Source organism: Panthera leo, chromosome C1, assembly GCF_018350215.1.
Source record: "Panthera leo isolate Ple1 chromosome C1, P.leo_Ple1_pat1.1, whole genome shotgun sequence".
NCBI lineage: Eukaryota > Metazoa > Chordata > Mammalia > Carnivora > Felidae > Panthera > Panthera leo.
In genome coordinates this window covers 43,187,451-43,205,003 of record NC_056686.1, presented here as the reverse complement: position 1 = coordinate 43,205,003, position 17,553 = coordinate 43,187,451, and the positions used below count along the sequence as shown (strand labels likewise).

General features: G+C 38.4%; 1 protein-coding gene across 2 annotated transcripts in view; it reads left to right on the top strand.

The window, feature by feature from the left end:
• Positions 1 to 17,553, top strand: part of NDC1 (NDC1 transmembrane nucleoporin) — a 47,410-nt gene that overhangs the window by 9,398 nt on the left and 20,459 nt on the right. For both annotated transcript variants that reach the window (XM_042951436.1, XM_042951434.1), the window contains exons 6-13: positions 4,058 to 4,166; positions 6,551 to 6,602; positions 9,281 to 9,416; positions 10,205 to 10,297; positions 12,516 to 12,597; positions 14,456 to 14,611; positions 16,985 to 17,224; positions 17,336 to 17,451. In XM_042951436.1, coding sequence (XP_042807370.1) covers positions 4,058 to 4,166; positions 6,551 to 6,602; positions 9,281 to 9,416; positions 10,205 to 10,297; positions 12,516 to 12,597; positions 14,456 to 14,611; positions 16,985 to 17,224; positions 17,336 to 17,451 — 984 coding nt within the window. The remainder of the gene's footprint in view (positions 1 to 4,057; positions 4,167 to 6,550; positions 6,603 to 9,280; positions 9,417 to 10,204; positions 10,298 to 12,515; positions 12,598 to 14,455; positions 14,612 to 16,984; positions 17,225 to 17,335; positions 17,452 to 17,553) is intronic.

The window sequence follows — 17,553 nt, the reverse complement described above, 5'->3', positions numbered from 1 at the left end:
TGTATCGTGAGAGTGTGAGAATGTAGATTAGGGTTCTCCTGACTGCACTGAAGGTCCCATGTGCCTGTTGCTTCCATGAGAATGATCTGTTAAAAATAGACCTATTGCAAGGAGATAGCGCTCACAGAAAAAGCTGGCGAGGGCACCTGGGTGGCTTAGTCGTTTAAGCGTCTGACTCGGTTTCGGCTCCAGTCATGATCTCACAGTTTGTGGGTTCAAGCCCCACGTTGGGCTTTGCACTGACAGTGCAGAGCCTGCTTGGGATTCTCTCTCCCTCTCTGTCTGCCCCTTCCCTGCTCATGCTCTGCTTCTCTCTCTCAAAAATACATAAACATGAAAAAAAAAAGAACAGGAGCTGGCCCTTACCTCCCTGCAGTCTGTGAGTGTATGAAGGAAGAGTCCTGGTTAGAAATTCCTCACATCTTGAGAAGATGAATTAAAAGCAGAGTGTCAGCTTTGCCACCTTAAAATTTTAGGAGGAAAAAACCCCAAATTCTGTACAGAAATATCCATGCTAAATCATATTTGATCCAAATGTAATTAAGAATATAAAGAATAAACGTGTTAGAGAAAAACGAGATACCCCGAAATCACTTTCTCCTCCATGAACCTCAGTTGATGGCAAAAGAGCACAAGTAGGAACGGTCCGGTAACTGATGGTGCCTGCCGGTAGAGGGTTCCCGCTGTGTAAAGTCACATTTGTTTTTTTGTTTCTTTTTTTTCTAAATGTTTATTTTTGAGAGAGAGAGAGAGAGAGAGAGAGAGAGAGAGTGTGTGTAAGTGGGGGAGGGGCAGAGAAAGAAAGAGAGAGAGAGAGAGAGAGAGAGAGAGAGAGAATCCTAAGCAGGCTCTGAGCTGTCAGCACAGAGTTGGACGTGGGGCTTGAACTCATGAGCCGTGAGGTCATGACCTGAGCCGAAGTTGGACGCTTACCTGACTGAGCCACCCAGGTGCCCCAGTAATGTCACATTTTAAAATTTTACTACTAAAGTTCTTGTAATTTCTTTTGATAAAATTTTATTTTATTAGAAATAGAGACAGAGTGTGAGCAGGGGAGGGGCAGAGAGAGGGAGACACAGAATCTGAAGCAGGCTCCAGGCTCCGAGCTGTCAGCACAGAGCCCGATGCAGGGCTCGAACTCCAGAACTGTGAGATCGTGACCTAAGCCAAAGTCAGACGCTTAACTGACTGAGCCACCCAGGCGCCCGGTCCTTTGATAAAAATTTAGATTTATTTTTATGCCCATGAAGTTTCTTTTCTTTCTTTTTTTTTAAGGTTTTTTTTTTTTTTTTTTAGTGTTTTTATTTATTTTTGAGAGAGAGACAGGGAGACACAGAATCCGAAGCAGGCTCCAGGGAGCCCAATGCGGGGCTCAAACTTGTGAACCACAAGTTTATGACCTGGGCTGAGGTCAGATGCTCAACCGACTGAGCTACGCAGGCGCCCTGAAGTTTCTTTTCTAACGGTAATATTCAGCTTTGGCTTCAGATTCAACTTTGGCAGAACGTTAACTTTTAACATTGGGCCATTCTGTATTTGGCCAAAATCTTTTTTGGGGGCATCTCTCATAACCATGAGTGTACAGGAACAGTGTTGTTTGGTCTGCCCAGGTGGGTGTTATTCTCCAGCCCCGGGGATGGTTGGAACAGGGGTTTTATGGGTGGATGCAGTGGAGTAAGGGAGGTACAGGTTTTTGGCAAGAGTAGTTGAAATGATGGATCTTTGTAACCAGGATCATAGTTTCTCATCCACCAAGTTTGTAACTGTCTTTGCCTGGCTGGATAGATTTGCCTCTTCAGAAGATTGATGGGGAAGGAACATACAATAGCTTAGCCTTCTTTGATTAGCCCTAAGAGTATGGTGCACATCGTAAGACCTTTCCTTATGCACTTCAGTTGCTAAGGAAAGCAATATTGATAGGAACTTGCAAGCTTAAAGTGAGATCAGGCCCATTTGTTCTTCTGAACCTCCATAAAATGAGATGATGGTAATAGCTGTTTACTTTTTTTCTTTAACTGGCCAAGCTGACCAGAGAATGTTAGACCTTAAATTTTTTTTTTTTTTTATAAGCATAACGGCATTATTATTAGCATCGCCATCATTATTATTTTTGGTGCTGCCTGTCAGCTTACGTCCTAAGAGTAGAGTGGTAACACTATTTTTATTATAAAATATTCCAATACCGTAGATAAAACAAAAGTTTCCATTAGTCATTCTGCTGCCAATCTCAATCTTTGCCTCAGAGATCACTGTGACCAGTTTAGTGTATGTTCTGCTAAACCCTTTACTGTATAGTTACATATATATTATATATATGTAGGATGGAGCTTCCATATATATTTTGTAGGATGGAGCTTCCATAAAGTTTTATATGGTACATATTATTCAGTAACTGCTGTTTTCATGTAACAGTATGAAAAATTAGCTCTTTTTAAAAATCTAATTCTAAGCAATTTACCATTAGCCTATTCGTTTTTCTTTAAACTAGCCTATAGAACTACAACCAGTTCCATTGTCCTTATTGAGTTCTTAATGATAGATTGATGGGGAAAAACAGAACATCAGCATAGAGTAGGAGACAAAGAAGTGGATGAACATCAGGACAGGGCTTGGCAAGCTCTAGGCCAACAAGACTGAAAGTATTAAGTAAGATAAGATTTATAGAGCCTGGCACATAGTTAATACTCAGTGAGGGGTAGTTTATAGCCACATCACAGAAGAAACCCACTAGGGAATTGGGGAGCACGAAGAGGTTCTATTAGTTATTCTCTGCATATTTACTGATATGCCTACCTCTTTGCCTAACCTCTTTGGATAGTTGTGAGTAGTGGTTGAGGTGAGAGCTTCAGTAGGAACAGTATAGGAACTATAGCCTTTCTATTGGGAGATCGAGGTAAGAAGGTAGCACCCAGGGGCTGTGCATAATTGTGCCGCTCTGTATCTTGGACTTTGAATATATCCAAATAAACCAGGACACTTGAAACTGTGTGGTTAGTGACCAAGTATTCATATGGGATGCTTTTTGAAAGATACTGTAGGAGTTCACAGACATTGTATGAAGCTGTAATTTCCACCTGAGTAATATAATTATTTGCTCTTCTTTAGCTCCTGAAATTCCTTAAAGAAGGATCAGCCATAATAGAAGCAGAAAAGAAGACCAGAATTTGGGAAATTCATCTTTGCTTCATTAAATTTCCTTTAGATTCTGCCCAATAATTTAAAAATAGTTTTCCATTGGCATTTTTGGGGCAGGGAGGGGAGAGGAAAGAAGCAAACAAGCCTTATTTTACAAGAAGTATAGTTCGTTTTTTTTCCAGGAAAAAAGCATTTCATATTTTTTAATTGATTTTTCTCTCTTAGATGATTAGAATAGAAGATACCCATTAATGCACTGTTTGGCTGGGTCAGCCTTCTTATCTCACAGATAATTAGGAGACATGACTTGCTCAGTGCTACACAGAGAGGAGTACTGAAACTCAGGTCTCCCGACTCAGTCTCGTGTCTTCTGCCTATTTTTCTTGTAGACAGCATTTGAAAACATTGAGTGTAGAGGCAGTATGCAGAAGATTGTAGTCTCTGAAACCAGCCTGCCTGGTTTAAAATCTCGGATTTTCCTTTTGCTAGCTGTTAAATTGGTTAAGTCGCACCTCGGCTTCCTCATTGGTAAGATGAGGATAATAATGGAACCTCCTTCATAGCGTTGTACTTAGAGTAGTACCTGGTACATGCTAAGTGGCCAAAGAATGTCAGCTGCTGCTGCTGTGATTATCATGTTTTTTGTATGTACACACTCTATTTCCATAGTCTTTAGTATAACTATAGATATTGTTAATTTTGTCATTTCTGATCTCCTATTAATGAGATGTTGTATATGTAAATATTAAATATTTTAACATCAGAAATTGTTGATTTTTTACCTCTGGAATAAACTTCATCTTTTTATGCATTGATTATTATTATTTTTTTATTATGTGGACTGTTTTAGTGTTTGCTTTAGAATGAACTAGAACCTCTACTTGGAAGTGTCCTTTGATTCTGTTTTTCTTTTTTTTCTCAGCAATACAAGTTCTTGCGCTTCAGGAGATCTCTGCTCTTGTTAGTTAAGCATAGTTGTGTGGAATCACTGTTCCTGATTAGAAATTTCTGCATTGTGTATTATTTTCTTGGTAAGAATTTCTGCTTTTTGATACAGTGTATGTGTTAGCTCACAGCTCAGAAAATGTCAATTAACCAAGTCATTTTTGGTTTTGTTTGTTTCTCAATTGTAGGTATGTGACTAGCCTGATTCAATGTTTAGATTGTTAAAGAGTATTTATTAAGTTAAGGGAAAATATTGTTAAAGAAAATGTATGTACAAACAATGGAATATTATTCAACCTTAAAAGAGAAGGAAATCCTGTTATGTGTTACAACATGGATAAAACTTGAGGACAACATACTAAGTGAAATAAGCCAGTTGCCAAAAGACAAATACTGCATGATTCCATTTACATGAGGTGTTACTTGAAGCAGTCACACTCTTAGAAATAGAAAGTATAATTGTGGTTGCCAGGGGCTGTGTGGGGGAAGGAAAAAAGAGAGTTGTTGCTAAGTGGGTAGAGAGTTTCAGTCTGCAAGGTGAAAAAGTTCGGGAGATCTGTTGCACAAGGTGCATATAGTGTCTGTACACTTCATGGTTAAGCTGGTTAATTTTGTTGTGTGGTTTTTACCATGATAAAAAAAGAAGAAAATATATGTCATTTTGTCATTCTATAAATAACATACTCTTTTTTTATAACCTTTTGTAACTTGGTACTAATATACTAGAATATCCTGCTGCTAAGGGAAACATAGAATTTATTAACATGAATTTTAAGCACAGAAATATAGCTTATTTAATATAATGAGGCAGATCAAGATGAATGGAAAACATTAATCTCAATAGCAACATATAATAGTATAATCAAAATTCAGCATCCTAAAATACTGTTTTCAGACTACAGGTTTCCCCCATTATCTGAAAGTGGAGTGTTCCTGGGAAACTTTGTAAGCTGAAATGGCACAGAGTGAAGAAACAATTACTGTTGATTTATATAGAAAGATTAAAAAAATTGTTTTAAATGTTTATTTTTGAGAAGACAGAGTCAGAGTGTGAGCCGGGGAGGGGGCAGAGGGGGGAAACCCAGAATCCAAAGCAGGCTCTAGGCTCTGAGCTGTCAGCGCAGAGCCCGATTCAGGGCTCAAACTCAGGAACCCTGAGATCATGACCTGAGCTGAAGTCAGATGCTCACCTGATTGAGCCATTCAGGCACCCTGATATGGAAAGATTTTTGAGTATCCCAAAATAACCTCTCTTAGGCTTTTCTGATACTTTAGGACGCATCTTGCTAATGGATGCACAAAACAAATTGAGGTAAAGCACAGATGCTCACAGACACAGTTCAAAGCTTTGGAGGCTTGATGCTGAGCTGCAGGAAGGAGCCTGGTGGGGCTGCTCTTGCTGCTCAGGGTGTGCTGCCTCTATACAGCAGCTGTTCGGCTTGGTGCAGAACAAATGCTGAATGTTGTTTGCACTTTTCTGCCTTTTTCATAAATTTGGATTTCTTTCAGTTAGAACAAGTGCTAGCGTAGGCCTTTCATAAAAGCGAAGTGGCATAACATGAACTTTCAAAAAGCAGGGGATATCTGCATAACTTTCTGATCCTACTTTTTTCTATGGAATCATTTTATAGAATTGTTTTTACTGGGTATGGGCTGTTCTGTTGTCCACTTCTTTCATCCTTAGTTTATATAACCCATTGTTTTACATAGCTCTTACAACTGTCATTCTGATGTTAACACCTTGTTGTTTTTTTATTAACCTACTATCTTCATTCAGCCTGGATGTTTCCCCACCGTTGTACATTTGGGCTGACATAGCAGCCGTGTGACTATTTCCGTGGTCAACTATTTCTTCTAGAACTCTGTACATGTTCCATTCAGATTTCATTTCATATGTTAGCACTTTTCATTTCTTTGTTGCACTTGGGTCTTTTGGGCCAGTTTCTTTCAGTTATTCATTTTTATAAAATGTCATGTGGGCTTTTCATAGGAAACAAGGAGGCGACACAATGTTATGCTTTGCTGTCTGCGCCTGAACTGAATAACAGATGTCAGTGACCAATCACAAACAGACTTAGAAAGAAGGGATGTGATTAGTCACAGATTGTGATGTGTTTCCATTATCTACATACTGATTTGTGTACTGAGAAGCTGGAAATATATTCAGTTGCTCACTGTAAATATACCATTGGCCACTGAAATTTGAATTATGCTGTTGGGGAACTAGTGTGATTTAACTAAACCACCACTGAAATATGACTGAAATATATGCATAATCAGACCTGTGCAAAGCAAGGACTTCCTGTATTTAGAAATTATTCTCTTTTCCTGCCCATTCCTGATCAAACAACCTAGCGTTTTGACCCAGGTCTTAGTGTCTACTTGGTCATCTCATCAACCTCATGTTACAAAGTATGATTAAGATTTATTAACTTTTTATGTTTATAGCATTGTATTTTTTTCCTGTCAGGCCATATTCCCAAAGCTTGGATTAGCACTGCAATGGACCTTCAGATAGATGAGTAAGTGATATATGAAAAGTCTGATTTTTAAATGTTAGTTGTTTCCATCATTGTAGGTGTTTACCACTTTCCAGGTATTTTGTTTAGATTTAGCCTTTAAATTTTTAAAGTTGAAAACCAATTGTTTTCATTTTGGAATATACCTAGTTCATATAACTCAAAATTCTAGTGTCATATAAAAGAGTATACAGTTAAGAATAATCCTTTTGCTCCTGTCTCTAGTCACCAAGGTTCCTCTCCCTGGAAATTAGCAGTGATAATTTGTTTTTTGTTAGATATAGCTTTTATATTCTAGAAAAGTGGACTTCTTGAGTTGTATGGGCATACCTCTCTTGTTTTTCTCCTCAGTAATCATTCTCTGCTATTGTGGTAGGTAAGCACAGTGCTATGGTATTGTTTTAACTTTACCACTAAAGAAACCAAAATTGAGCAGGGTCATATGACCAGTTGAAGGTCAATAAGTGATAATCGAGTGGCAGCACTAGGGTGTCTTACTCTGGTTCTTTCCCATGTACTTTGCACATAGATAAGGCTTTAATCTTTATTTGGAAAAAAATGTAAATTTCTCTATCAGTATTTGTTCTTTTAATTTTTATTATTCTACTGTGAGACTTTTTATATCATGTAGATTTAACTAATAGCATTTTGGGGGGGTGGGGATGTTGACATTTGTAGGTGTTTGAGATATTATGGTTTCTACATTGTGTATTTCAATTTCTAACTTTTTTTTTTTAATGTTTATGTATTTATTTAGAGAGAGAGAGATAGAGAGCGAGCAGGGGAGGGGCAGAGAGAGAGGGAGACAGAGAATCCCAAGCAGGCTCTGCACTGTCAGCGTGGAGCCTCATGCGGGGCTTGAACATACGAACGGTGAGATCATGACTTAAGCCGAAATCAAGAGTCTGAGCACCCACACACCTCTCAATTTCTAACTTTTAAAAGTTTCTAGGTAAATTTAGTTTTGTCCTCGGTTTAATTGCTAGATAATGAAACCATATGCATGGGTCATTTATGTTAGTCTGGATTTTACATTGGGTCTAATGGAAAGAGAAAAATGATAATGACATTTGATTGTAATTGAACATAGTATTTTTTTCCTTCTTTCACTTGAAATACACTTTATTTGTATGGCAGTGTCAAATATCCTGTTCTTAATATATGGCAGATACTTAAAATCTGAAAATAACTTTATTCTCCTAGAAACTGTAAAGCACTATGCTAGACACACCTAACATCAGGTGTTTTAAATGTCAGAATAGCCCTAAGAAAGAAGAGGGGTGTCTGGGTGGCTCAGTCAGTTGAGTGTCCAACTTTGGCTCAGGTCATGATCTCACAGTTCGTAGGTTTGAGCCCCGTGTCAGGCTTTGCTGAAAGCTCAGAGCCTGGAGCCTGCTTTGGATTTTGTGTCTCCCTCTCTCTCTGCCCCTGCCCTGCTCACATTCTGTCTCACTGTCTCTCAAAAATAAACATTAAAAAAAAAACAAAAAACACCTTTTTTTAAATAAAAAAAAAAGAAGTAAAAAGAAGTGATTATGGTACCATTGTATGGATGAAGAAATTGAGTGTGGGTTAGGTCAAGCAGTTAAAGGTAATCACAACACACCTAGATGGCAGAACCAGAGGTTCTAATCCTGTTTTAAAATTACTAGTTGTGTGATTGTAGGATTATGATGACTTTGCTAATTGATCTACTCAAGGTTTTGGTAAAGTAGTGTTCCCTTTATTTAGCCTTCTAACAGAGTTTCTTAAATTATTATTATTTTTTTAAGTTTATTTATTTATTTTAGAGAGAGACAGAGAGAGAGAAAGCGCCAGCTGGGGAGGGGCAGATAGAGCGGGAGAGAGAGAATCCAAGCAGATTCCTTGTGCTCAACTCAGAGCCCCAATGCGGGGCTCAGTCTCACAAACCATGAGATCATGACCTAAGCCAAGATCAAGAGTCAGTCATTTAACCAACTGAGCCACCCAGGTGCCCCTTAAATTATTTTAAAAGTAAAGATTGTGATTTTCTGATAGTGCTATGTGCTCCCAACTATTGTGGAACCGTTTTTTTAGGGTGTACAGATAGAGCCGAAATTTGGCCCAGGAGAGGTGCTAGTCCTATTGAATGATTATGTGTCAAGCTACAAAGTAACAGTAAAATTTTACCCAGCTGCTAAGGGTTGGCTTACAGGCTTGGCTCATTCTTTCTCCATAGGAAATGACAGTGAAGATTTGGAGCACAAGAAACTGAGCATAAGTTTAGGTCTCTTCTTCATTTAAGGCTCCCTTATGTAGTTCGTAAGTAGGTATTAGGGAAAGAATTGTATAGGGTGCAAAAGGAGGGGAGTCTATAGCACCATTATTTATTTATTCATTACAAAAATTTTTTTTAATTTTATTTTTGAGAGAGAGAGACACAGAGCATGAGTGGGGGAGGGGCAGAAAGCGAGGGAGACACAGAATGTGAAGCAGGCTCCAGGCACTGAGCTGTCAGCACAGAGCCTGATGTGGGGCTCGAACTCACAAACTGACATCATGACCTGAGCCGAAGTCAGACACTTAACCGACTGAGGCACTCAGGCACCCCCGTATCACCATTATTATTAATAAATAAGATTGATTTGTCATTGTGAAGCTGTTGAAAGCTGAGATTGTATTTTCCCCATTGGATTAAATAGTAATTTCTGCTTTCATAGGCAGTTTCATAGGCCTCTTGACACTCTGAGTGGCCTCTTGAATCTCTCATTACTCTACCATGTCTGGCTATGTGGTGTCTTTCTTCTGATGACTTGGTATATCTCATGGATACTCTTCAAAATCTTTGCCACAGAGGTTAGTATTGAGTTTTTTCTTAGTACATTTGTGTTTTAGAGTGCACGGGTATTTTTAGCAGAGCACTAAGCAGTATGCTATTGTGCCTAAAGCCATTCTGATAAATTGGGTTTTGGTCTCTTTTCTGAGGCTTTACTAGGGATGTATCATTTGTAACCATAATTCGCTGTGTGTGTGTGTGTGTGTGTGTGTGTGTGTGTGTGTGTGTAAGGAACAGTGTTAGTGTTCTTGCTCTTTGGAAACTAAACTGCATGAACTGCTAGTGGAACTTACTGTGCTTTATCTGTAGTGTAATTCTCATTCCTCTAGTGAGCACATGCTAAATGCCTGAATTTTAAATTAGTTTTACATGCTATCGATATAGCTAGTCTGAAAATATTCAATATAAAGCAATAAAATATTTGTTCTTTGAAGGAAAGTCTTAAAATTTGTATAGAAATTATTTTAAATGAATGGGAATTACATTGTCTTTATCATCCAGGTGTTTATCTTAGGAAATGAGTGTTTGTTTTTCAGTTTACCATCTTTGTAGGTTTGTGCCCTTCAGTGGCTTCAGAGAATCTTTGTTACTGGAAGCCAGAGATTTAATAAAATGGGGAGAGTAACATTTCAGAAAGTAGTGTGTTTAGGTATATGTAATTTTGATGCAATCCATTACTAAAACACTGAAGATGTTAATTTGGTTGTATTGTTTCCTGTTGTAATAAATTTCAGTTAGTGCTAAGTTACTGAATAGAGTCAAGAAAATAATCATTTTCATAGTCTTTATATTTGATTATACTTGATAGGCTCATCTGTTCCCTGTTCAGCCACCATTTTCAGAAGAGTCGGACGAATGCCTCCCGAAGGTCTTAAACAGCAATCCTCCCCTCATCATAAAGGTGCCTGAGCTATGTGTTTTGTGTCTTCACGCAGTAATCTCGAACCTATTTATGAAATGGACTTAATATTTAGCGTATTTAGATCTATTTTTTGAGGGCCTACAATATTCTAGCACCAGTATTGTAAAACATCAACTACACACTGCATGGAATGCCATTCACTTTCTTAGTTTTCATTCCAAGTGACTAAAATGCAAGGATATATTGCAGTGTGTATGTACAAGCTAAGCTAATTTGTGCAAACTAAACTATACTTAGATTAGACATAAAAATATTTCCTGGCACAAAATACTATGATATACAACCGTATGTGTGCATTAGCTTTTCATAAACTTATAATTATAGCGAAACAAAATACTGTTTTGTTTTATTTATTATGGAGTCGACATGTTTTTACTCATGTACTATTTTTTAAAAGTTTTTTTTAATGTTTGTTTATTTTTGAGAGAGAGAGACAGTGTTGAGTGGGGGAGAGGCAGAGAGAGAGAGGGAGACAGAAACAGAAGCAGGCTCCAGGCTCTGAGCTGTCAGCATAGAGCCAACACGGGGCTCGAACTCACAGACCGCGAGATCATGACCTGAGCCAAAGTCGGACGCTCAAACGACTGAGCCACCCAAGGGCCCCTACTCATGTAGTATTGTTGGTTGTTATGATCAAAGGTAGTACTTGGTAGGTACACATACAATGAGCTGTCTTAAAAGATGAATAATGAGGGGCACCTGGGTGGCTCAGTCGGTTGAGCAACCAAGTTCGGCTCAGGTCATGATCTCGCGGTTTGTGAGTTCGAGCCCTGCATCGGGCTCTGTGCTGACAGCTCAGCCTGGAGCCTGCTTCGAATTCTGTGTCTCCCTCTCTCTCCGCCCCTCCCCTGCTCATGCTCTGTCTCTCTCTGTCTCAAAAATAAATAAAACATTAAAAAAAAAAGATGAATAATGATAATGATCCTAAATTAAATTTTAATCAAAAGAGTTTAAAGAAGTTCTAACAAATTTACAAATTAAACTAAGAATAAATTGTTTTGATTCAAATTGCATTTTGAAATTTTAAAGTAGATCTATACATAATATGTGTGATCCTGTTAAGAAGTCCTAGTACTTAAAAAATAATTCAAAGAAAATGGAACCCAGAGTTTGGAATACATTCCGAAAAGTTGTAAACGAATAAGAAAATGAACCAGTGAGGTTCTGATTACCGTTAAACATCAATTATGACTAATTTATTAGATATACAAAAATATCAGCTACTCATTTGGTTATTTAACATATCTTTATTTACTGGGTAGGTGTCAGTCATTGCTAGTTGCTTAAGGCATAATAACGAGTAAGATGTAGCAAGCCTAATGGAAAAGGCAGATACACAAAATAATGAAAATTTATTGTGATGAGTGCAGTGGGAGCCACTTATTCTGCTTGGAACCAAAATAGGAAAGCTTCATAGAAGTGATGGTGTCTTGAATGATGAGTGAACGATTTTGCCAGGAAACAAAATGAAGATTTTCAGTAAAAAAAGTTCAACATATGTTGTGTGTCTGCTGTGTGCCAGGCACTGCCTTTGGATGTGGTAGCAAGTAAGATGCTGTCCCTGCCTCAGAGTTTAGTGGGTGGAACCAGATGAGACAAGTAAACAGGCAGTTACAATAAATTATGTTAAGTGTCATGGTTGAGAGCTGTGTAAGTATATGTTGATGTGGGGGAGGCCTGGGAAGTTCTAGAAGGAAGTGATGTTTTAAGTGTCTCACCATAGAGATGGGAGAGAACACAGAGAGTTTCTTGTAGCTGGAGCCTACAGTGGGTAGGGTAGCTTACAGAGGGTAGAGGCAAGAAAATTCTGGGAGTCTGGAAAGGAAGGTTATGGCCAGCTTGATTGACAAACTGAATTTCCTTCATGAAAAATTTCAGCGACTTCCCCTTACATATAATACTGAGCCCAATTCATAACTAAGATTTCATATAGACGTTAAAACAATGAGGGGCACCTAGGTGGCTCACTTCATTAAACGTCTGACTTTGACTCAGGTCATGATCTCGCGGTTTGTGAGTTCACGCCCCACATGGGCCTATTGTCAGCCCAGAGCCTGCTTCAGATTCTCTCTCCCCCCATCTCTCTCTGTCCCTTTCCTGCTTGCGCATGCGTGTGCATGCGTGCGCTCTCTCAAAAATAAACATTAAAAAAAAAAAGTTAAAACAATTAAATAATGTTTGTTTTTTTCCCTTTTAGTATTTGGCCTTGCAGGACCTGATGTTGCTTTCTCAGTATTCTCCCTCACGAAGACAAGAAGTTTTTAGCCTTAGCCAACCAGGTATTGCTAAAAGTAACAGATATAGGCATGTGTGTGCAGAAGGTATTCCACTTAAAATTTTTGGTGACAGAGATGTATTTAATAAAATACACAACTGTTGAGTCCATTAAATGAAGTATTGATTTTAATGCACCTAAATGTTTGCATTGCTGTGGTTAGAGGTTATATTTCCAGGAAAGGTATTTTAAAACTTTCTTCAGCATCCTCATTCCCTTACCCTGAAGAAATGATGAGGTAGATTGACAGTTTTAGAGCAGAAGAGTACAGTTTAAGTATCCTCAGAGTTTTCATGTTACAAAGTGTCTTGAATATCAGGTGGTCTAATTCCCTAGATGGGGGATCTAAGTCTCAGAGAGATTAAGTGGTTTATTTACAGTTAATGTCAGAGTTGGAATAAGAAATTCTGTCATCTGACTCCCAAGTGCAGAGCTCCCTCCTTCTGTCATGTTACTTTGCCTCCCTTTAAAAAAAAGTAAAAAATAACTAGATTTGATAGTGACCGGTGGATGCCCTTGGCAACTCTGAAACACTTTTCCACTGTCAGTTGTTACAAACTCATCAAGACTGCAACTATGCCAGTGCTCTGCCTGTTCCTGGATGGAAAGCATTCCAGCCTAGCCACCAATGAACAACCTAACCTAGGTAGCTTTTCATCTCTGTAATCAGCTCTTCGTTATTTTGCTAAACTTGCCAATTCCCACATTATAAAAGAAACTTTCTATGGTTAAATGTTACATGGAAATGAAATTCAGTTACATAAAAATATAAATGATTGGAGCCACACACTCCTTTTAGTAGCATGAAAAATCCAGAGCTGATGCTGTGGAAAATTAACTAGCAATTCTTTTTTGTCAGACTTAGGTTCACTTAGGAATTCTCTATGCATTAAATATTTTCACCAGATATTCCAGTGAACTGTAACAAGGTGACATGTTCTCTGCTAGAGAACTTACATTCTAGGGCATATTATTAAAATTTCCCTGGACAATCACATAGTTGCTTATTGGTTCTGAGTTACAGCAGTACAAAACATTCTGGGACCTACTGATGAAGTATTTTGTTTGCTTGGAGGTTAAGTGGTATTCCTCTTGAGCTGTAGATGGGGGAAGTATTTAAGGGGGGCTCTAAATGAAGACAGAAAGGTTATTTGGCACCCAGAATGGGAAACAAGTTTTCAGTGGACTCCTTGGCTATTCTCAACATAGAAAGTAGCATGGTTGATTTTTATGTGGCAGCTGTGGGAGAGAAAGGTCTTAGGAAATGAAAAGATAATGAGAGTAAGGGAATTTTTACAAAATTGTGGATCATAGTAGTTTCAGTTAAATAATAACAGATATGTGTATAAAATATGATCGTTAGGAATAACATGTCATTCCTACAGACATAGTAAGAAATAGGGGCCATTGTAAATGAAAATGTAAGGAAGCTTAGTGGGCCAGACACAAATTTATGGGTCACTGGGGGCCGTGGGGCACATCTCATGAGACATGCCTGTATTCATTGTCTTCGTCTTCAGTCTGTTCAGTACTGGTAGGGAAGTAACTCTAGTCTTTTTCATTCACACCATCCTGTAGTATTTGGCTTTATTTTAGCAACCAATTTGGCAGGTTTTTTGTTTTTTCTTTTTTAATGGTAAGATGGCAAGTTTTCGCTTGTAGACTTTTTGTCAAATTATTTCGTACAAATATTTATTGAACTCCTTCTGTGTAGATGGCAGTGGTGTAAATAGTAGCTTAGCCGCGGCAAGTGGACCTTCATGCAAAGTGCAATGTAGTGTTTCTTGCAGAGTTTTCTCCTCACTTTGAGAGGAGACTCTAAGATTATGTACATTTTAAAAGCTGGTTTTTTGACCCCTTAGGTGGACATCCCCACAATTGGACAGCCATTTCAAGGGAGTGTTTGAGTCTTTTAAATGATATGACTCAGAAACTGGTTCTGTATCAAGAAGCAGCTGCTACGAATGGGAGAATGGTGTCCTCGTATTCTGTGGAGCCTAAGAAATCGAATTTTCCAGGTAATGCCTGTACTAGTGAGAGAGGGCAAAGTACATACATTTTGTTTCCTAAGAAAGATGACAGTAGTTAATCTAAGGATATGTATACATGAGTGTGAAGGAGTTTTAGGGAAATCCTAAATTTTTAGGGAAAATTGATCTCATAAGTGGGATATTGTACTGAACCAAGAAGAAGGCCTGAGTATCATTGTAGATTGAAGAAATTAAGTCTGGTGTGCTGACGGTGTTAAGAAGGTTAACTGTGGCTCATCAAATAGAAGGAAGCGTCAGCTTCCTCAGGTACAAAGCCAGGTGAAGCTTTACAGGTAGTACTGGTGCAGTATCCCAGACACAAAAAGTCGCTGGCCAGTGCCCAGAGAAGAGTAACTGCCTGACTGAGTGATTTCATGGTGGGGGCATCGCATTCATGGTTTTCAGAGAGCTTGATAGAATGTTTGAAAGATGAAAGCCGAGGGGAAGAAGTACAGTGGAGGAACCTAGGCTATTTGACCAAATTCCTTATGTCAAAAATTGCCAAGGAACGTAAGACTAACGAACGGACTTAATGTTCACCTGCCTTCTGGAGCCAGGCCTTTAATGAAAATGGGCAAAACTGGCTGGGTGAGGACTGTGGTAAACTTGAGAGCACTGGCTTCATCTGTAGGGGAAGCTGTGGGTTAGCTTCGGTTCATTGTTCCCATGTGGGAATTTGGACCCAGTATGTGAACTTCTGTGTGCCCCCCCACCCATCCCTACTTTTAAGAGAAGCCTGAAATCTGAAAATATTTTGGGTGAAATTTTCCACTTTTTTAATTTTGAGTTTATTTATTTTGAGAGAGATAGTGCATTGTTGTGAACGGGGGCTGGGGGGAGGGACAGAGTGAGAGGGAGACAGAATTCCAAGCAGACTCCATGCTGTGAGCACAGAGCCTGAATCAGGGCTCGATCTAACAAACCATGAGATGGTGACCTGAGCTGAAATCAAGAGTTGGATGCTTAACCAACTGAGCTACCACAGGTGCCCTGAAATTTTCCACTTTTTAAATGTTGGTAACTAATTTTGATATTTACAAAATCACTACATGGGTCACAGTAAACATCATGATTCTGAGGGGGTCATAGACCAAAATGAGAGATTACAAATGGAAAACAATTTAGGTAAGATTGTGAATGTCAGATTTTAAGAGATTCTAGTGTTTCACTTGTTCTCCACATTCAGATTAGCATTTATTTATTCAACAAATATTTATTGAATACTTAGTATATGCCAGGCAATGTGCTAGAAACCAGAGAATCAAAGATGAAACACTCTTGGAACTGACCTTTTAGTGGGAGGCCCACAAATAATTACAAGACAATGGAATTGGTAAAAAAAGAAGTCTGTCACAGATTCTGAATGGGTAGGATGATTATTGATAACAAAAGGAGGCCTGGCATATGTAGTTTATATTTTGTAGCAATATGGAGCCATTAGAGAATTTTGAATAGGCTAATTATATCAAATTAGCATGTTAGATCAATGCAGTCCCAGATTAGGAGAGAATCATGGGGGTGACCAAATAGGAATTATTCATTATTTTAAGTTGTTGTCACATCCCATTGCTCAGTCAGTATTTCACATTTTGTAGAACTTAAAAACCCCAGTCTCAATTTTTAAATTGATTCTTCAAATATTTCCAATTAGCACTAACCTTAAAAAGTCATTCAAAAAAGTTTGGCACTTTAAATGTTTGATGTTTTATGGTGGTTTTATTAAGAAGCTAGAACACCAATGTAATCTATTTGTCTTTGTGCCTTGCACTGGAGTGGCTGGAAAAAATATTCCTTTGTTTTTATACAACGGAATTTATAAATTGGTGATTATAAGATAAATTTTGAAGAAAGTGTTTATAGATCATATTTGTAGATAATCCTGGGCAAATTCATCTCTGGTGTGACTTCTGTTAACTTGGAAAAAATTCTGTGGAAAATGGGTGAGTGTGCATTTATCAGTACATTTCACAATACAAATTTGTTTTAGCCGAGTAATAGCTGTAGTAGGAGCTTGCAGTAACATTGGACACATACTAGCGCAGTAACTGAGGTTGTTGCCATTTAAAAATAAAATAGAAATTGATAGGTTCGTTCAAAACAGCGTAGGTTTAGAGAAACTGACCTTGAAGGTGAAGATCTTCTCTGGGGGTAGAAAACAAGGGAAGCTGCACCAGTCTGACCGAAGATGTAGAATACCCCCGTGAGTGGTCGCTGAGTTGCTGTCATAAAAGCTGGATGTTGAGAGTGTAAACATACATGGAAACAAGCTACTAAACTTTGGGTAAATGCATTAACCCAAAAACTGTGATGTGTAAAATTTGTTCAGGCTGCCTGTTCAGCACTGGCTCTGTTCTTTTACAGAAGAAACTACTTTTCAGACCCCGAGATCTAGCCAGATGCCTCGGCCGTCAGTGCCACCATTAGTTAAGACGTCACTGTTTTCCTCAAAATTGTCTACTCCTGATGTGGCAAGTCCCCTCGGAACCCCATTTGGTTCTAGTGTAGTGAATCGGATGGCTGGAATTTTTGATGTAAATACCTGCTATGGGTCACCTCAGAGTTCTCAGCTGATAAGAAGAGGGCCAAGATTATGGACTTCTGGTGAGGATTGTTTTCTAAAGTTTGAAATGTCATAGTTGTAGAGAATCCGATATCCTAAGTTTTCACTTTCTTGATTTTGTTTTGTTTTTTGTTTTTTGTTTTTTTATTTAGATCAGCAAATGCCTGAATTTTCTAATCCTTCTCCATCTACCTGTGTTGGTGCGAAGGGTAAGACAGCAAGACAGCCTAGCATGATTTATTCATGGATTCAGAATAAACGTGAACAGGTAGGATGATATGGTTATAGGATTTATATTTGCACGTAACATTGAGAGCATCAGGAATCTCACAAGAGTAACCCATCAGGGATAATTAGGACTTTTTTTGAT